Source organism: Podarcis melisellensis, assembly GCF_964234715.1.
Source record: "Podarcis melisellensis genome assembly, chromosome: 13".
Taxonomy (NCBI): Eukaryota; Metazoa; Chordata; class Lepidosauria; order Squamata; family Lacertidae; genus Podarcis; species Podarcis melisellensis.
In genome coordinates, this window is record NC_138545.1 from 54304041 (window position 1) to 54325646 (window position 21606).

Consider the following 21606-nt stretch of genomic DNA (forward strand, 5'->3'; position numbering starts at 1 on the left):
ATGAATTAAGTACTTAACCCGAGGTACCACTGTATATTATTACAGGCTCCAGCAGAATTCACATCCAAGACTCTAAAGCAAGCAAAGCCAAGTGGCTATTGCCCTCCCAAGGCCAGAAGAGGCAACACTCACATCAGAGTTTCTCAGGAGGGCCCACTGAAAAGTTTGAGCCAACATTCAAAGCAAAGCAGGTAATTCAAAAAGAACCCCAAGCCCTTCCAATTTAATGGGCGGAATTTGCCTAGTCAAAACAGCAAAGCAATAGTCTGATCATGAAGCTTATGGAGCTGGAAAAAGCCACAGACAGCTAAAACAGATGATAGTTCTTGAAAATTTGAAACGGATTTAAAACTCTGCAACACTAAGAACCAGATTAAGGAAAAAAAACTATTTGTACTCTCAGTTTCTTGCAGCAAGCCAACTGTGTTTTGGTGTGTCCAAATCAGTTTCCTGAATTTATTGGGGCTTTTTCTGAAAAGCATGAGAAATATGTGGAGAGCTGAGATTTAGAAAAGTGCAGAAATGTCACTGTTCACGTGGGGAGAACAACACAGAGAGCATTCCACAACTGGGGAGCCACTGCAGATAAGGCCCGTTCTCGTGTTGCCACCCTCCGGACCTCTTGTGGAGGAGGCACATGAAGAAGGGCCTCAGAAGATGATCTCAGGGTTTGGGTATGTTCATATGGAAGCAGGCAGTCCTTGAGGTATTGTGGTCCTGAGCCGTTTAAGGCTTTATAGGTCAAAACCAGCACTTTGAATTGGGCCTGGAAAGTAATTGGTAGCCAGTGCAGTTGGGTTGGACCAGGATTGGTGTAAGATGCTCAAACCGTCTTCCTCTGGTGAGCAACCTGGCCACCAAATTTATGCACCATCTGAAGTTTCCGAACCATTTTCAGAGGCAGCCCTACTTATAACACATTTCAGTAATCTAACCTAGAGGTTACCAGAACGTAGACAACAGTAGTTAGGCTGTCCCTGTCCAGATAGGGGCGTAGCTGGGCCACCAGCCGAAGCTGATGGAAGGCACTCTGGGCCACAGAGGCCACCTGAGCCTCGAGGATCCAGGAGGACCCCCAAGCTACGAACCTGCTCCTTCAGAGTAAGTGTAACCCCATCAAGAGCAAGTGATCTTCTTGGACCAAAAATCGAAGCAAGAAGAATTACCGACGATTGAATAGAGGATGAAGTTAATGGACTATGCAGAACAGGAAGGATTAGAAACTGGTGGGACCAGAAATTCACGGAAGACTGGAGTAAATTTATGGACTATTTGAAAAGTATTTGTGAAGATCAGACGACGTTTGTAGGTTTGCAAGAAGTTTTGTGAGGAGTATTATTGGAAGTATTGCAAAAATGGAGAAGGGGGAGGATGATTTGTTAAGAGATGTAAAGGCAATATAAAGTTAAGAAATGCATAAGAAGTGGTTAAAACGGTGGATCATCAGAGGTGCTGATGGAAGTCTAAAAAGATTGTATAAGTGATAAGTTTTGAGGTACATTTTATAATTTATATGTTAAAATCAATAAAAATTATTTTTTTAAAAAAGAACAAGTGATCTCCCGCCCATCTGGTCTAGGGAACCACCCACTAACAGTGCCTCCGTCTTATCTGGATTGAGCTTCACTTTGTTGGCTCTCATTCAGTCCAGCACTTCCACTGCAGATGTAAAGGAGAAACAGAGCTGAGTGTCATCAGCATACTGCTGACAATGTACTCCAAACCTCCGGATAACCCCACCCAGCGGTTTCATGTAGAAGTTAAACAACATGGGGGATAGGATTGAGCCCTGCGGAACCCTACATTGAAGGTTCCACGGGGCTGAAAAGCATTCCCCAAGTCACACCCTCCGGGAACAACCACCCAAGTAGGACTGGAACCACCGCAAAGCGGTGCCAGCCACCCCTAGTTTGGAGAGTCGCTCCAGAAGGATGCGTTGGTTGATGGTATCAAAAGCTGCTGAGAGGTTGAGAAGAATTAATAGGGACGTGTTTCCCTTGTCTCTCTCTCGACAGAGGTCATCATACAGGGCAACCATAGCACTTTCTGTGCCAAAACCGGGCCGAAACCCCGATTGAAATGAATCCCGAAAATCTGTTTCTTCCAAAAGCGCCTGGATCTGGTCTGCAACCACTTGCTCCAGAACCTTGCTCAAGAAAGGGAGATTAGCAACTAGTAGTTAGATTTTTCGAATCCAGGAAATGTTTCTTAAGGAGTGGTTTTACCACTGCCTCCTTCAAACAGGCAGGGACCACCCCCTCTCTAAAGAGGCATTGATCACCTCCCTGATCCGAGCACCTTGTCCACATCCTCAAGCCTTACCAACTGAAACTCATCCAGCACAACAGGACTAGACTGAGCTCTGGACACCCCATGAGATTCATCTGCTATAACAGCAGAGTCAAGGTCTCGGTGGATGCAAGTGATCTTATCCTCAAAATGCTTTGCAAACAAGTCACAGTGAGCTACCATTGGTCCTATCCCTTCCTTTGGGCCAGCCTGTAAAAGGTCCTGTACAACCCGGAAAAGCTCTGCTGGACGACATAATGAGGATGCAATGAAGGAAGCAAAGTATGCCTTCTTTGCTGGCTTCACTGCCACTAGGTAGGCTCAATAATGAGCCCTTACCAGTGTTTGGTTGCATTCATTCAGATCTTTCATCCACTTGCCTTGATGATATCAAGGCAGCCATATGGCCTGCAACATAAGGAGAGACGCCAACCCTTTAACATGAACGGAGCTGTTTAACTGGATTGAAGTGTGAGAGAGTACACTACTGGAAGGTTTCCACAGGTAATTGGGGAAGCAGGAGGACTAACAGACAGATCAGATAACAGCACAGCAGCAGAAGCCAAGACAGGCCTGAGTCAGGTCTATGAAACATGGAGGAAGACAAACAGGTCCAAATTCTTTTCTGCAGGAGTGCTCAAAGTATGGTCTGGGGTATATATGGTGTACACAGCCCACAGCCTCTCTTTCTTTCCTTGCGAGGGTTGGCCTACAGACCTATCAGTTGCAGCTCTCTTGAAATGCTGCGCTCTGGTAAATTCACAACCAGTCGGGCACTGCTGACTGCAGAGGGACTACACTCAAGGAGGCCAAACATTACATAATGGGAAATGCCCAAGCAACTACCAGTTTTGCTCCAGGTGCACAAACTGAGAACCTAATACATGTGCCAACTTGAATGCTTACAAGAAAAGACATACAGTGATGCCCCGCAAGACAAACGCCTCGCAAGACGAAAAACCCGCTAGACGAAAGGGTTTTCCGTTTTGGAGGCGCTTCGCAAAACGAATTTCCCTATGGGGTTGCTTCGCAAGAAGAAAGCCCATAGGGAAATCTCCGGGAACCTCTTTTAAATGCTAGCGGTGGAGAGCAAAGCCTTCCCCCCCCCCCGGCCTTCAGAAGAGGTCCAGGAAGGCCGGCGGGGCCGAAAGGCTTTGCTCCCCACCGCCAGCATTTTAAAAGCAGTCCGGGATAGCAGGGAAGCGCTTCCCGCTATCCCGGATGGCTTTTGAAGGCAGGCGGGGGGGGGGGAGCAAAGACTTTTGCCCCCCGCCCGCCTTCAGAAGAGGTCCTGGACCTCTTCTGAAGGCGGGCGGGGGGCAAAAGTCTTTGCTCCCCCCTGCCTGCCTTACCGGGAGAGCGGAGAAACGCAGCACTGCGTTTCTCCGCTCTCCCGGGAAGGCAGGCGGGGGGGAAGCAAAGACTTTTGCCCCCCGCCTGCCTTCAGAAGAGGTCGGGGGACAGACTGTCCCCGGACCTGGTCTGAAGGCAGTTTCCATAGGAACGCATTAATTGATTTTTAATGCATTCCTATGGGAAACCGTGCTTCGCAAGACGAAAAGACTTGCGGAACGAATTAATTTCGTCTTGCGAGGCACCACTGTACTTGACCAGGAAGACCCAAACACACATGTGGTCAGCTAAGCCCTCAATGTCATGCAAAATAAGGTAACTAAAGCAATACCAAGACTGGGTCAAACATACCTAGTTTTACACTGGCCCCATTTTTCCATAATTCATAAACATTCTGACCACAAAAGCATTCCTAGATTTGGCTGACACCAGAAGTCTAGGTGCCAAGAATTTACATGATGTCAGATGCATTCGTTCCAACAAGTGACACCTCTGACAACCATTTTCGTTGACAGCTGCCCTCAAAAAACAGCAGAGCTTCACAGGATTCCTTCAGACAATCGGTTTCTGGAATATTCATCCCAATTTGCTTGCAGAAAGTCTATGCAGAGGTTATTGAGCAAGGTGTTATGATCTGCCTATAGGGAGGTTAGGTAGTCTTCAGTGATGTCTCTAATTGCTAAGTTGTTGGTTGTTTATCTATAGAAGAATAAAATACTACTGTTCAGCTACAAGAGGCCTCAAGGCAGTGTGCAACATTCATTAATTACAAAGAGCGCTCACTAATGGTTCCTCATCACCCAGGAAAAAAGTGACAAGCGGGGTTCTGCAGGGTTCCGTCCTAGGCCCCTTGTTGTTCAACATCTTTATAAATGACTTGGACAAAAGTATTCAGGGGATGCTCATCAAATTTGTAGATGACACCAAACTGGTAGGCATAGCCAAGGTCATAGATAGACTCAGAATTCAAGATGACTGTAACAAATTGGAGAACTGGGCCCAAACTAACAAAATGAATTTCAATAGGGACAAATGTAAGGATCTACACTAAGGCAGGAAGAAGTAGCTGCACAAATATAAGATGGGGGACACCTGGCTTGCCAGTAGTACATGTAAAAAGGTTCTGGGGTCTTGGTAGACCACAAGCTGAACATGAGTCAACAGTGTGATGCAGCAGCAAAAAAAGGCTAATACTATTCTAGGCTATATCAAGAAAAGTACATTGTTCCAATCAAGGGAAGTCGTAGTACCACTCTATTCTGCCATGCTCAAACCACACCTCTTCTGGGCGCCACAATTTAAGAAGGATATTGACAAACTGCAATGTGTGCAGGTGAGGGCAACCAAGATGCTAGGGGTCTGGAAACCAAGCCTTATGAGGAATGGTTGAGAGAACTGGCTATGTTTCACATGGAGAAGAAGAGACTGAGAGGAGATATGATGGCCACCTTCAAATATCTGATGGGCTGTCACATGGAGGATGGAGGGTAGGACCAATAGCTTCAAGTTACAAGGAAAGTGATTCCGACTAAACACCAGGACGAACTTTGTGACTGTAAGAGCTGTTCCATAGTGGAATGGACTCCCTTGGAAGGTGGTGGATTTTTAAGCAGAAGTCGGGTGGCTATCTGCCATGGATGCTTAGTTTAGATTACAGAAGGTTGGAATAGATGACCCTTGGGGATCCCTTCCAACTCTAGAATTCTATGCCAAGATAGAATTCTAGAATAGAATCGCTCCAATGTCTTCCTTTCCCAAACCAATTTGCCACATGAATGTCCACAAGGAACAAACTAAAGCAGCCACATCTGGCAAAACAGCCCCTAAACATGACAAAGGCAGCCACTTGGGAAGGGGGGGGGGGTTCAGCTGTTCATTTCTACAAAGATGAATTTCTAGGGCTGAAGAGAAGCCACATCCTCTGATCTGGGAGGCGGGTCCCCAATTCCAACTGTGTAGAAAGAACCTGTAGTTAATTTGGTGGCAAAGGAAATGTTCTCTGCACATGTACAAAGAAGCGCTGCACCAAAGTGAGCTTGGCCTCAAACTCAACCCTGGTTAGAAATTCCTCACCCCCTCAGCTCTGCTTTCTCCATTTCTCTCCTGGATTTTACTCTGCCTCAAGAGAGTGCTTTGTCTCGGAGTCCATAATGTGTTTACCAGTTCAGTTTTGAGATCCCTCCATGGCGAGATCTAGTTATAATTATTTCTCATCTCACAGGGGTTCTGTCTTATATCACACCCATCTACCACCCATGACATCCAGGTGCTTCAAGGGAACTATAGGCCACCAGTGACTTACTGAGAAAACCCACAGCTATCAGCATACAGTAATGCATTTGTCTGGAACTTCAAGGATTCACTTAGCAAGCCAATGGTCATGATTGGCATCACTGTCAACTCAAACCTTTTGCTTTTTTGAAGATCCTGGATGTCCAGCAAACCAGCAGAACAGACTGAATGACTCAGGCTGAAATTAATTCCTCCCATTTGAGAAGAGCCATTTGGCATCCTCCACAAAACCCTAATATAATCCAACATTCTCCAGCTGAGGAAGACAAAACCTGCAGTACATTACCAACATTCAAAAGGTTCTGAAGAATCCACATTTAAGCAGTTCCTTATTTCCTGGCATGAGAAAAATCATTCTTCAAAGTGAGCATTCAGACTAGGCGGCCTCATGGCAGCATTTTACAACAAACCCCTCTAGAAGTTAAGCAAGAAAGAAGCCAAAAGGGCTGGACTGCTCACCTCTCTGCATTGTGAAAAAACACTTATTATTTTTTTTTTAAAAAAAACATGCAAGTCTTCTCGCTCTGCTGAAGATAAGCAGACATGGGTCTGAATGGACCTGGATGGGAGTCTGTGGGGGTCCCCATGTAAGAAGAGGGTAAAAGGGAAACTCAATCAGAGACTGACTGCCATCAGTGTGTTTAGGAAGACCTTTTAAAAACGTAAAAATATTTTGCTCTGGTGGCAAAATGAGCAAAGCGAAGCTGCTTGGAGAATCTCTGAGGAATTATGGGACTTCAAAAGTGATCGCCTCTGAGGACATGGAGCAGGGCCTCAGCCACGTGATTGTGTAAATTTCTTAGTTTGGAGCTGTTATCTCAAAAACTGAAAAGCAGCCTAGAAAGGTACTATTAATAGCAGAAAAGCTATTAATCTTCAGTCTTGGTGCTGCATGTCAGCCCAAGATCACTATCCCCACGCACATTTACCATACTTTCCTTTGGTTCCCCATATCCCCCTCCATAAGGTGAAAAAACATCTGGGAGAGGAGGATTTTGAGCAAATAGCTCAGTAACCTATTTTTCCTCCACCCCCACCCCTTAATTGCTGTCCCCAAGGCTGCTTTTCAGTTTAAAATAAAACAGGGAAAGAAATTCCCAACTGCATGTAATGTAGGGATGGGGAATGAATGGCCAGTCGGCCCATTTCAACCTGGAATTAGCGGCACATCCATCACAATAAATATTCACATTGATTTTAATTGTATGTCCATTGCTTCTTTTGTTTCTAATGATTTGTATTAATTGTATTACATTGAATTCCATAAGATTGCAAGGCACAGGTAGAAAAACCATTAAGTAATCCACCCAGATGCTCAGCAGTTTTCAAGTGAACTGTGGGTGGGAAGTTTGGAAACCACTTCTCTGGATCATTCTCCCTAGTTCCCCTTCCATCTCACACATAAAATTCTAATAATCTTAAACTCTGAAAATCCTCCCAATGTTTAATTTCTCCTTGTAGCTCTTTTGGAACTTCCAGGGTATGACTGTTGTTACTTTTTTGCCATGGGAACTGAAAGTGACTTACAATATTTTAATCCAAAAACAAAACAGATACCTTAAAATCAGTATAAAAAGTCATTTTTTAAAAGTTTGATTCCCCACACTGCATCTTAATACAGCTTTCTTGTGTCAGGGCTCTACCTGGAATCAACAAGTTGGGCCAAATCACATGACACTGTTCCAAGCCAGGGAGAGGCGTGGACATTAAGCTTACGGCCAAAAGGGTATGAAATTTATCCCGCCCCCTTCAACTTGACCAAGGAGAAAAGGCAATTATAATATTAATATAACTATCTATTGTTTATCATTTATCCCAACCATGTGCTTGAGATGAGAGAGAAACACAAGAACAAAACAGGAGGACAATGAAGAGGTGGAAATAGAACGAGAGGCAGGTATGAGCGCCAGGCAGGGCAGTTAAGCTGCTTGCTCCTGCCGCTGTTCCCTTAGCAGGAGACAGACTGGACTTCTGCTTTGCTGCTACTGCTACTGTTCTCTCTCTCTCTCCTCTCGGCAATGACGGCAGGCTGCAGTAGCTGAAGGCTGCACCCCAGCATGTGCAAGCTGCCCAATTTCTCTCCTCCTCCTCCTCCTCCTCCTCTCCTCTCCGAGATTCTTTTGCAGCACGTAGATGCTGCCTCTTCCTCTCCCCATCAAAGCCCCTGAATGGAGCCACATGCTCCTTCCTCCCCAGCCAACTTGCACGGCGTCAGCCAGATCGTGAAGATGCCAGTCACCAAACCTGGCAACAAGACAACTTCACTTGGTCGCAAGTGGAGCATGGCAGCCAGGGGATTTCAAACACTGCCTGGAAGGGGCCCCAAATTGGCCTGTGAGGTTAATCCCCTCAAACCATGCCCACCTGCTCCACACCCGATGCCATATGTGGGGAACACAATTGCCCTGCCCAACCCTGCAGAAAGCTTTGCAAGCCCTAAGTTCAGGGCTGCCAAGCTCTGGGCTGGCAAACCCCCTGGTGCTGTGGTGCCCGACAACTAGCTGGCTGCCAGGCGTGTGGGAAGCCCTGTGCCAGGGGCGTGGATAGGCTGGCTTTCCTGCCACCTGTCAAAGTTAGGGGTCGGGGGGGAGGGAGGGAACAGATGAAGATGGCAGGATCTCCCACCTGTCCAAGGCTCCTCACCCTGGAGTAACCTGTCACCAGGTGCTGAAGCTGTGCTAAGCGGTAGGTTTGAAATGTGGGCTTAATCCTGATTAGGAGGGAGAGATCCAGCCTCAAGACACTTAAAAATAAAAAACCACCTTCTTAAGGCATTCAATTGAACATATATTTTGTTAGAAACCATATCAACTCTTAACATTTTAAAAAACAAAAAAAAACAGTCCTGAGAAGGGAAAGGCAAGTGACATCACTAGAGTCAACTTGAGCTATCCAACAGGAAGAACCGGTTTTCCCCGGGGTCAGTCCTGAAGATAAGGCTATACCTAAATACAAAATAGGATAGAGATGCCATTTTCTAGCTCATTGCTCAAGTTATGTATCTACACAGCCTCAGATATTTTAGGTCCCTAATGAACAAATGGCGTTACCATTCTGAGGCAGCAGTAGATGACAGCAAATGAGGGTCTTCACAGTTCTCCCCAGTAAGCAGACAGCAAATGACCACAGACACTCAAACTTCCCCTGATTCCTCTTGTCTCTCTACTGGTAAAATGAATGCGGGGGGGGGGGGGGATTGCACGGAGGGAGAAGATCCCTGCTTTGGACATTTCCCCCCTATGCACATTAGAAAATCAGTTGTCACCAAACTCCAAACTGCTCTGTAAAAAAAAAAAAATCACTCTCCTCCAATGCCAAACAAGTTTCTCCAAGCAGCTTGGGTTAGAGGCAAATATCTCTCTCTGTCAAGAAGCTCAAATTAACTTCTATCGAACCTCCAGACGGCATTCATTACATTTCATGTGCCTTCTGAATTATGTTTCTTACAGTACGTTCCAACATCCTTTAGCACACAATCCTGTTTAGTGGTGAACTCTGCAAACCCAAATTACTTCTTTTTAAATGTCAATGTCTTCCAAAGTGAGGTCACAGGAGATGGTGCAGGATAAGCCACCATGAGATAGAAAACAAATCCAGACGTCAGATGGATTAAGAGGTGCAACACACAGGTATGAACTTAGTGCTATATAAAATTAAATCCACCTATCTTGATATTGTGGCTTTTTAATTCAATTTTTAGACAAACAAAAATTCAGCACAGAACCATTTCAAGTGCGGTGAAGGCCAATTTTCCTTTCAGTGTTACTCACTCCAGTTCTGCATGCTGTGACAATGCAAGTAATATTTTCTGCCTTTCCGTGTCCCATCTATGAGCCCACAGCAGATGCATTTTAAAGCTAGAACAAGGATGACTGGCTGCCAGGTTAAAATGACTACCATAAGGCTAACTTAATGAAGGGCTACAAAACTACTTCCAAGTGAAAGCAAGAAACAACTTTTTGAGATGCTTAATGCAGCGACTCACCATGACAGTGCAGTCTTCTGAGCCGCTGGCGATGACTTGATCATTGTGAGGACACCAGTCGATGTCAAGCACTGGTCCCGTATGGCCACAAACTGTGGGGTAGGATTTGTCAATTCTACCTGTCTGAAGAGAGTGAAAAAGTGCTGTAATGTACAGAACAAGGAACAAAATACAAACATGCCCGGGATGGATGACCTGCCTCTCTCCAAATGTTGCTGAACAACAACTCCCATCCGTCCCAGCCAGAAGGCCAGTGGTCAGGAATGAGGGGAACTGCAGTCAAACCTCTGGAGGTCACAACTTCAACACCCCCAAAGCCAGCACTTTGGGTAAATTAGTTCAATAAATTATCTCTTACACACAAAATATAGAAATGTATGGTGCTAAGGTTTTTTAACAGTCACACCTTGACTGTAATAGGTTAACTGAAGGCAAAGTTAATTGCTCAAATTCACATAGACAAACATTGGCGGCAGCTCTCCTGGGGTTCCATCAGACTGTTTGGCCATCTATCCCAGTGTTGCCTACTCTGACTGACAGCTCTCTAGGATGGGATGAGGGAGGCCTTTCCCATTAACTGATGCTACCAGAAATCCTCTGAATGGAAATGGCAAGGACTGAAGCTGAGGCCTTCTGTATGCAAGCAGGGGTGCTTTTCCCTGCAGCTAGGGCAGCTTTCCAAACTTATTTCAAAGTTTGCATGGCTGTAATGTCAGAAAAACCTTTAAGCTGTATTTCTCCAAAGATTTGCACTTGTTTAAGTGTTTAAAACTCACCCCATTTATTGAGCTGTAGGCAGATCCATGACAACGGCCTTTTTCAGACACAAACACCTATGACTGGGTTTCCTAAGCTACTCTTTGCTCCTTGTGCTGCTTGAACCCTGGATGATGCATCCAATTACTGCACTGCTAATTCCAGGGAAGTGAGTTTTCCCCCCAATTCAGAGTTGACTGTGCATAAGGTTTCAGAAATAGCAACAGCCATTAGCTCTTGCAGGCTGACCTAAACCTGCTTGTCAAAATCAGGAGAGAGGGACAAGTCCTAAAGGACTATGAGACACAGCAACAAGAAGCAATCCTTACAGAGTTCCACTGAAACTGAATAGAGAGGTATCTCTTCTTCACAGCTAGGAACATGTCATGGGCATGGCCACTTAAATGCCTATCTCGTGCCTGTGATCAGATGGAGATGGACCAGATGCACAGCCTCTGATCAAAGAGCAAATTGCTACTGCAACCTTTAAGGAACCACCAAACTGTTTGCTGGCCAATGGTGTGTCAGACCAAGCCAGCACACTATCACCTGCAAGCCCCTGGGCAGCAGCTTCTGTCTGCATGAACACAGTATCTTAAAGCTGGGGTGGTGATCCTCCAGCCCACCAACGTTGAGGGCTGAGGGGGGTTGGGAGTTCAACACCATCCAGAAAGATGGTCCATCCCTGTCGACAGGAAACATCATGGACAGGACTGAGGGGGAAGAAAATGACTCAGGAGGAGAAAGGGCAAAGATTCAGAGGCCTGTGAGCTTACTGAGGAAGACATCCCTACACCAGCGTGGAGTCCTTCAGGCGCAAGGGCTGAATGTGTCCATCTGGTCCCCCCAACTCCCTCTAGGCCACGCCCTTCACTAGCCCTGCCTGGGATGTGTCACTGTGCTCTGATCATGCCCCTTGCTTGTCAGGATAGAGAGGGTTGTGTGAGTGTGTGTAGAAACTTCACAAAACTGACCTCTGCTGCTTTGCCCACTTTGCCTCTGCGCCCCTGGAAGGCTGCCCCTGGCCCGAAAAAGTTCCCCCACATCTGCTTCCCAATTTTTTGCCTACCAGTTTGCATATAAGACACTGAAGAAGGTGGGGAGGAAGGAAAACGTATTTGCTCTATGCCAAAATCTAAATGGAGTGGTAGATGAATGGTCTGGGAGGGGGGAGAGAAGTACTACATCTAAGGAATACAAAATCAACAGGTTGAGGGGCTTGTGAAAAATTTAACTCTCTAACATGGCAACACTTGAACATTTTAAAGAGAAAAATACAGAACTATCTTAAGAGAGAACCAACATTGTGTAATCCAGACATGTATTAATGTCTCAATCAGGATTTTGACTGAGAGGGGGGAAAATTAGCTGGTGCAGACATATTGAACTTGCAAATGCCTCCCGTCTGTATGGACAAGATTAAAACCAAACACCAAACATTCAGACAAACAGCTGAGAGTTCAGTCTCACTCAGCAGCTTGTGTGAAATGAATGGAACGTATGATTTTTTATGATTTTTTTAGTTATCTAAAATGGCAATTCATTTGCTAAGACGCAGACCTACAATTATCACTCTCTTTGTGTCATTTTATGTCTACTGTCATTTGTGTCTACTGCCCTTTTATACACTTAAGAGAAAAACAAATATAATTGCAAGGGCCCTTACACCAAGTGTGTCGCAGTTTGGGATGTAACCAGGAGTCTTTTATTCATATATAATGACTACTTACTAAAAACTTGGTAAACAATCTCAGAATCAAATGGAGTTTTTCTTGTTTGATGAGCTTCACCAATCAGACTGGCAGGGTCTCTCAGTGGTCACAGACCAGATAAAGACCTACAGAGGCTCCTCAGAATGGAAAAGATGGGCTTTCAGCCATGAAACTTAACTACTAAATTCCTCACCACAAAGGCTTCCAATAATGAGTCAGTTGTAGTCAAATGGGACTTTCGTCTGCAACAGAGCACCCACAAGAACAATTCACTGCAACTTACATTTTAGCTTACTTTTAGGATCATGTGAATCACCCTCTGATTTGCCCAGTTTATGTGTCATCTCACCAACCACCAAACCATTCTTGAACCCTGCAAGTTCATAGGCTTCTTACTCTATTCATGGAAAAATAACAATACTTTCTCCTGATTTGAAGTAACTATGGTTAACTATGTTGTCCAAAACAAAGTTACTGCTAGCTACAAATTGCTCTCCTATCAGAGATTGAGAAATCCGGATTAGAACCTGGTTGTGAATGGCCTTGAGAGCAAACTATGGTCACTAACCATGGCTTAGTGTTATGTGCAAACCTGCTCATTGGGTGGGAGAGATCCCAAAATACAATCCTGGTTCCTCACTAGGGCGAACATGTACAGTATGTTAGTACTACTTTCTGCAATATGCATCTTGACGGTGTTTTGTTTTGTTTTTAATGTTAAATGCCACAAAAAAATTAAGTGCCTAAAAGTAGGCTGGTCACTTTAGAGCAATCATTCTGGATGTTGATAAAACTAAGATAAAAACAAATGAGCAGCTGTAGCACAGAACAATTCCTAGCAATTACAGTGGTACCTCGGGTTAAGTACTTAATTCGTTCCAGAGGTCTGTTCTTAACCTGAAACTGTTAACCTGAAGCACCACTTTAGCTAATGGGGCCTCCTGCTGCCGCCGCGCCGCCGGAACACGATTTCTGTTCTCATCCTGAAGCAAAGTTCTTAACCTGAGGTACTATTTCTGGATTAGTGGAGTCTGTAACCTGAAGCGTCTGTAACCTGAAGCATATGTAACCCAAGGTACCACTGTAGTTGTATGGGATATTATTCTTAAAACAACTCTTAACTGACTTGTTTTGCAAAGCATTTTGACTACAAAATCGCTTGCATCTGCTGGGATCTTGAATCCACTGTTAAAGCAGATGAATCTCGAGGGGTGTCCAGAGCACAGTCTACTCCTGTTGTGTTGGATGAGTTTCAGCTGGTAAGGCCTGAGGATGCAGAAAAGGTGCCTGGATCAGTTGGAGTGGCCACATGCTCTGGACCTTCGCCCCACCTGAGTGATGAAAACTAGCAGGGAAGGAACATCTGGCTGGGCCAGGAAGGTAGGTGATCACTGCCTCCTTACGCAAGGGAGTGGGGTCCTTGCCTGTTTGAAGGAGGCAGTGGCCAAACCACTCAAGAAACCTTCCCTAGATTCTGAAAATCTAACTAACTACCAGCCAGTTGCTAATCTCCCTTTTTGGGGAAAGGTTCTTGAGTGGGTGGTCATGGAACAGATCCAGATGCTCTTGGAGGAAACTGATATTCTAGATCCATTTCAATTGGGCTTTACGCTGAGTTTTGGCACAGAAACTGCTTTGGTCATCCTGTACGATTACCTTTGTTGTTTCTTTTCTCTCTTTTCTTTTTCTTCTCCTTTGGCTATTTACACAATCTATGGGCTATTTTTTTGGGGGGGGGCGCGTATTTGTTTGTTACTATGTTATATACTTTTGTCTTTTTATATTGTAAACCACAATGTGATCCTTGGATGAAGAATCCTATGGAAATTTAATAATAAATAAAATAAATAAGCTAGCTTTTTACACAAACCCTTCCAGAGGGCTTAAAGTTTACCAAATAAGACCATTTAATGAAGTCACACAGGCCAAAATAGATTTCTGTGTAAAAGTCCTGATAGGATGGGCAGGAAAACTGGTGCAGTCTTCCACCATGACTAACCCTGTCTTTCTCATAGAAAGAGGCAGCTAATCGCAGAAATATACTTCTTAGATAACTGAATGTAGAAAGTCCCTTCCTCAGGAATGTCTGTTATCGCCCCAGCTGGAAATAAGGAAGTGGCACCAACTTGCACATTCCGCTTTCTGTATGCTGAAGAATGGAGCGGGGGGGGGGGGGGGGAGAAAACTGGATCACAAAGAATGGGTTTGAAACGCAAACTAAGCTCTCTCCTTCATAGAGAAACAATTTCTCCTATGGCCTGGCAGCAACTCACTCCCACCTCAAGGTTCAAAACCTCAGTCCCACCTCTCCTCATTTAACAAGACCTGCTGCATCTATAGAGCACCCACATCTACCAACACCAGGTGGGTTATACCCAGGTGCTAGACTTAAATGAAGACCATAGAGTTGATGCAGACCATGACAAATGGTCATCAGTCATCCAGCAAGCCAGCCAAGCTCTCCATGACTAACCTTTGTTAAGATAAGGAAACGGGGAATATAGTAACACCACCATCACCAAAACACTGCTACATAGCCATTTAAGTTGCTGTGGGGACACAAAGCTTGTACCTTCCATCAAAACTCACAGAATACATTCAAGTAACATCAGATAGCAACTGAAAGCTCTAGCAAAGCAACTGGTTGAAACATGAACAGCTATCAGATGATGAGCAAAACGCATTCAAAGTCCCCTAAGCCTGTTACACAGCACCAGAAGCAGACTGAAGATGTTCATGAGCTAACATGGGGTGGGGTGGGGGGTAAAAAGCAAGATGTGCATATATAAATTGTGTCTTTATAGTCCTATGGGACTGTAAGAGTGGGGAAACAAGGTGGGAAAATTAATGATTGAAACGTGAATATGGGGTTTTGGAATCAAAAACATCTTGCCCAGAGCAGAACCACCCAGAACGCATAACTTAGCACTGTTTGGAGTTGAGCTGATAGTAATCAGGGGCGGTTCTGACAAATAGTTCCATTTGAAAGAAGTACTTTGTAAGTCTTAAAGAGCAACGGACTGGCTGTGAAAAGCACCTTTTACACCTTTAATAAATAATAATTTAATAAATAATAATATCCAGTTTGTAGTTCTATATTTCGCAGAGCACCATCACACTTAGAAAGTGGGGCCCTGCTTTGCAGGATCCAAATCTTGAAATGGTAGAAACAAAAACGGTGTGTGAAACAAAGGGTCGCCATGTTTTTCTCAGAAAACTACCTTAGACTGATCCACTGACCACAGGCTGCAATTCAACAGGAACTCCTCCAGCACACAGGCCCTACTGGAGTAAACGGAAGTAACACGAGGCTCTCCGTGGGCTCCCCCTCCCTGCTCCCATTCCATTCAGCTCAAAGCAGGTTGTGCAGGAGAAACTCTTACTGGAGACCGCCATGGTCAGCAAGAGACAAGCTTTAAAGCTACGTGATTTGTTATCAGGACTCAAATGATTTATGGCTCAAGGATTTTTTTAGAAAGCATGAGCAGCCTTACCAGGCCTGTGCGACTCAAATAGTTTTTCAAATATACAAATAGCTAAGAGGTAGTAATAGGGCTGGTATCTCAACCCACTGGGAAGACTACGAACCAAGCAGCCCAATGACTTCATTGCCCAGTGCCATGTGCTTACGACGGAACACAGAGAAGTGCCAGGTCCAAGAACAGAGGGCCCTGAAAATGCAGCAGTTTCTATGGAAAATCTCCCTGGAAAGATCTATGGCAATGCGCAGAAATTCACCACAAAATTAGCTGTGACAGATACAGGCAGAACAAAACTGCCAACTTGCTTGCCAGAGGAAGAAACTGAGTACTTGGCACAGCTACTGCATTTCAAGTACTGAACAGCAGTTTGTTGCTCCTACTGTATTGGGAGGGGAGGAGAATGGCAAAATCTAGAAGAGTACAGTGGTACCTCGGTTTAAGAACAGTCCTGTTTATGAACAATTCAGTTTACGAACTCCACTAAACTGGAAGTAGTGTCCTGGTTTGTGAACTTTACCTCGGTCTAAGAATGGAATCCGAATGGTGGAAGGGCACCGGCGGCGGGAGGCCTCATCAGGGAAAGCACACCTTGGTTTAAGAATGGTTTCGGTTTAAGAACGGACTTTCAGAATGGATTAAGTTCATAAACTGAGATACCGCTGTATCTAGCTTGCATTCCTTAGGAACCAGACTAAGCAGAATACCTTTCTGTGTCACCCCTTCTGAACCACTGTGACTGTCCTCAGGAAGGCCCTCCTCTCTGTCATCCGTGAAGCCTGACCTACAAGACTGGCCTCTAGGGCTGAAATCCTGGTTTTATAGTAACGTTGTACAATTTCTTTTTGTGTTGTATGTAAGCTGGAAAAGCACTAACAAGGTTTTGGGAAGGAGGAAGGAGGACTCCAGCACCCTGTCAGAATCCTCATGCCTCCTTCCCAAAGCCAGCACCTCAAGGCAACATGGGAGGGGCAGGCAAATGAGGCTGAGAGCCACACAAAAATTCATCGAGGGCCGCATGTGGCCCTCGGGCCGTGTGTTGGACCACCCTGCTCTGTTAGTTACACTGCCTCTGTAGTTACACTACACAGGCCCTCAGTCAAATATATATTAAGTATATATTAACATGAGGAGGAGGAGCTGAATTTAGAGAAATCACAAAAGAATGGGGTGCTACTCATTTCTGATAAATTAACTTGTGTCACAAAACTGTCTACTTAGTAGATGCTGGGGCTGAATTTTGAAGGCTTCACTTCCACATCAAATTCCTTGTGAGCATAAAAGAGAAGGCAAAGAACAAGAAACGTGATAATCCTAGGTTGGTGGCCTGCCCGTTTACTGGCTGCCCTATCAGTCACGGCCTCACTACATGCCACAAAGTCCACAGACCTTAACTTCTACAGTAACCCAACACTTGCAGTTTCTTCCTCACTGCTCTCAGGACAGGAATGACATATTTGGCTGGCAGAGGTTCAGCTGTGTGGAGCAAGCAAGAGATGCCGTTTCTTAATTCTGGTCTTTCCCCAGAAAAACAAATAGTGCAGCTTCCAAAAATGAGGAGGGATTTTCCTCCCAAGCTTCAGATTTGCACGCCAAGTTTCAAACAAAAACCAACATTTTCATAGGCAAGTTTTATGAGTGAAAGTGCTGATAGTCCCTCAACAGAAGAAAACAGTAGTAATGTACTTCTGTTAGCACTCCCCACCCCCCACCCCAGCCACTGGAAGAGCCTCCAGGGACGCCTGCGAAGGCTTCTGGTGTCAGCACATGCAAGTAAGTTCAAAAAGGGATCTTCCTAGAGGAATTAGGAACAGGAAAGGTTGAGGGGAAGGGCCCAAGGTTTCATACAGATTATACAGATGCAAACTATAGGCATATTCCCCGGCAACTGCAGGTTTCTTGATTTCTCAGTTGTGCAGTAAGATGAAACACCATATCCCTCAGAGATGACACAACCAAATGCCCAGATGGAACATTGAAGGGCAGGAAAGACCAACCATGGGTACAACATATGGTGGGGGCTTTTATCCTGCACATGCAATGGTTTGCACACTGTTCCTGTGAAAATGCTAGCTTTTGAGAAGAGGCAACAGAGACCACAACAGGAGAGAAGCAAGATTAAGTTTCATGCAAAGAGGAGAGAATATCCCATATTCTCACAAAAAGACAAAAAAGCCAGAAATAAAGGATGTAAGTGCATCATTAGGTTTTTTAGTTGCCATTTCCCCCCTTAAAGGAACACGTTTTGCAATCAGTGGTAAGGATTGCATGAAATTCCTTGCAGCAGGGGGTGGAGAACCCACTGCACCATTCTGGCCAAGTCCCGCCCATCTGCCCTAGATTATACAGGCAACTTCCCCACTTTCCAAGCCCCCACATGCATAAGCGAAATGCACATGTGGGGAGCACCCTCTAAACAGCTGTTTTACCTATTCAGAAGCATAGATCACAGGGGTAATCTAAGGGGCAGCGTAGACCCCCTTTCCTCCTCCCCTCAATCTCGCCAGAAAGGGCAGGGAAGCTGCACAGATGAGCCCACTGCCAGGAACGGCCTTCTGCCCCTCAGCTGTTGAGTGGAGCAGCACAGCAGCCGACAGAGCTCCCACAGGCCATTCTGAGGGGCAGGGCCACAGCTTGTGAGCTTTTTATCATGGAAAACCTTTTTGCTATCAGCTTCAGAAGCAGAAGGGGCTTTCCTCCAGAAGAGCATCCACAAGCTTCATGACCCCAAAGAGGCTGAATTCTCAGAATATGAGTTGCTGGGGGGCAACAATGGGGTGGCCGCTGCCTTCATGTGCTGGTTGTGGACTTTTCAGAGCCACCTGGGTGGTCAGTTTCAGAATTTCTGGTCCTCTGGGGCTCTTTTTCATTGTTCTTAGTCAAGAAATATGTTTAGCTCCTTCGAGACTTAGGCCTTAAACATAAGAAAAGCCCTGCTGGATCAAACCAAAAAGCCCAACTAGTCCAGGACACTGCTTCGGTCACTGGCCCTCAAAAAAAGAATGTGAAGCCCTCAAAAAAATATGTGAAGGCAACAGCCAACTTGTTGCTCCCCAGCAACTGATTTCAGCCACTGATGTTCAGCAGAAGCCACAGAAGCCCAGTTGCTGGGGACTCTCTACTCTCGCTTGCTGTTCTAACAGCGGCCATGCAGATCCTGCCTGCAAACAGGACACACCATGTCAGCATGCAGATAACAGCTCATACATGCTGAATGCTTCCCCACGCAAACCAGCTCCCCCAACACAGAAATTTAAACACTCTTCTGACATCCTTAGTGGAGGAAATTATCTTCTGTAGAAATATCTTTAAACAATCTGAAGTGATGTGGTCCAAAAACTTCAGCTGCTATTTCTCTGAACTAGAACTCCAGACATAAAGTACTTCTGCTTTTCAACCTGCCTCTGACACCTTTTCCAGCATCATTGCCGAACGAGAGCTCCAAATGATTGTCGTTACACACACTCACTAAAAGAAGTTGGTCCCTTAAAGAAAAGACTGCGTGGCTGAAAGGAAAAACACAAGGAACTTCCCAGTTTTATTCGCAACATCTGGCTTAACAGGAAAATTAGTTAAAGCCTTTAATTCAAGCTGCCAAATATTCCCAAGGAATTACACAGCACCACCCCCTCCCAAAGTTTCATCTTGTTCGTAAAAGATCATGGCCAAAATGAAGAAGGTTCATCTGCTGAAGAGCCCCCCCTTTCTGCGGAAAGCCCAGATCGCCCTGCCACATGCCTGGTCCCAGCAGGGCCGCTCCCTGCCCTCTGCCAAGGAGAAAGCAGGGCTGCTCTCTGGCACGCACAATCCCACTTCAGGTTGCAGTCTGGCTTCTGCTGGTGCCTAGATACAGTAGCCACGGGCTTCAAGTCTCCACAGATATCATGCGGGTGGTGCTGTGGTCTAAACCACTGAACCTCTTGGGCTTGCTGATCAGAAGGTTGGTGGTTCAAATCCCCGCGACGGGGTGAGCTCCCGTTGCTCTGTCCCAGCTCCTGCCAACCTAGCAGTTCGTAAGCACGTCAAAGTGCAAGTAGATAAATAGGTACCGTTCCAGCGGGAAGGTAAATGGCGTTTCTGTGCGCTCTGGCTTCTGTCATGGTGTTCCATTGCGCCAGAAGCGGTTTAGTCCTGCTGGCCACATGACTCGGAAAGCTGTCTATGGACAAACGCTGGCTCCCTAGGCCTAAAAGCGAGGTGAGCGCCACAACCCCATAGTCACCTTTGACTGAACTTAACCATCCAGGGGTCCTTTACCTCCTACGCCTGAATTCTGATTCCCTGTGGGAAAGAGTGGGCTCTGAGCAATGCTTGAAGAGCTACTTCCTCATATTCACTTTTTAATCTAAGGTTGCTTTTTAAAAATAAAAGTGCAGACTTCTCAAGTACTCTGCAATAAAAAAGCAATTTATTGATCATGTGAAGCCAAACTGCTGCACTTTCTGCCATCCCAGGCATTTGGCACATCCTTCCCCTTCCTTGCCGTAAAGGGCTCCTATCAGGAAGAGGTGCTTTAACAGCACTGGTTTCCCCCCTGCTTTTTAATTCCATGCACAGCACATTACAGCCAGGGCTGTCAAGAACTGCACATGGTATGTCTCCCCAGGTAACCATATGAGAATTATTTAAACCTCCCACTCACTTGCACACTCAGAAATCGAGAGAGAGAGAAGCTGCCAGGTAGAATTCAGCTGGCACATGCACGAGCGATACAAAAACCCGGCAGCAAAGAGTTAAGCCGCCCTTTCCACTTGACTCAAAGCTGCTTCTCCCTTTTTTGCAGAAGAGCTCCTATCCCATCCTTCTTCCAGGCTCACAGTGGCCAATCAAAGCAAAGGGTGGAAATTATTCAGCCTGCCTCCCAACCCAAAGAGCTGTAATGGCCATATATGGTAAAAACCACTGTCAGAGCCCTGCACTGACAGCTGTGGAAATGCTGCTGCAGGCAGGGCTGCAGAGAGAGAGAGAGAGAGAGAGAGAGAGAGAGAGAGAGAGAGAGAGAGAGAGAGAAATGCAAAGAACAGGCAGTTCGGCTTCCTCCATCTCTCTCTCTCTCTCTCTGTCCCCTCCCTTAAATGAGAGTGGGAAATAGGGACTCGTCTGCCCTGCCAGCATCAGGGCCACAAAGCACATGGGAAAACACCCACTCAGTATTTGTGGGGGCTTCTACACTCTGATCATAGTTATTATTCCTGCTATGAGAATATGGGAGAAGCTTTCATAGGAAGAAAAAGAGGCATTTGATCTGTTTGTTGCTACAGAATGAGGCTGGAAGAACAGGACGGCTGCCTGATGCTGCTGGCACGGCTGGCTCTCCCCAGCCCAGTTCATGCAAGAAATGTTACAGGGAGGCCTGGGCCCTCCCTGCTGGGCGACAACAGCCTGTTGGGAGGCAGGTTCTCCACAAAGCAGCTCCCCAAAATCTTACATGGCCTTAACAGACCCTTTGAATGCCACTGAAATGCACCACATCTGCTTCAGACAGCAACAGCCACCTAAAGACCTGCAGGGCTTCAACATTAAAACCCATGTGGCTTTAAGAGTATCCACAGAGAGGGAGGAAGGAAGCCTGTCCGGCTGAGACTGGAACAGATGAATTCAAGAAGACTAGGGGTGCTTGAAATTCTATTGTCTCTTCTGAGGCGCAGTGCAAGCAAGACCTTGCTGCAAGAAAGGAGGCATATTAAGTGCTATTTGACAGCTTCACTTATCACAAGTAAGGAAATCTAACAGAACTGCA

The 21606-nt window shown here is 45.7% G+C and overlaps 1 protein-coding gene across 1 annotated transcript in view; it reads right to left on the reverse strand.

The window, feature by feature from the left end:
• CORO1C (coronin 1C) overlaps window positions 1-21606 on the reverse strand; it is a 61153-nt gene that overhangs the window by 11644 nt on the left and 27903 nt on the right. The window contains exon 3 of the mRNA XM_081885204.1: window positions 9920-10042. Within this exon, the coding sequence (XP_081741330.1) occupies window positions 9920-10042 (123 nt within the window). The remainder of the gene's footprint in view (window positions 1-9919; window positions 10043-21606) is intronic.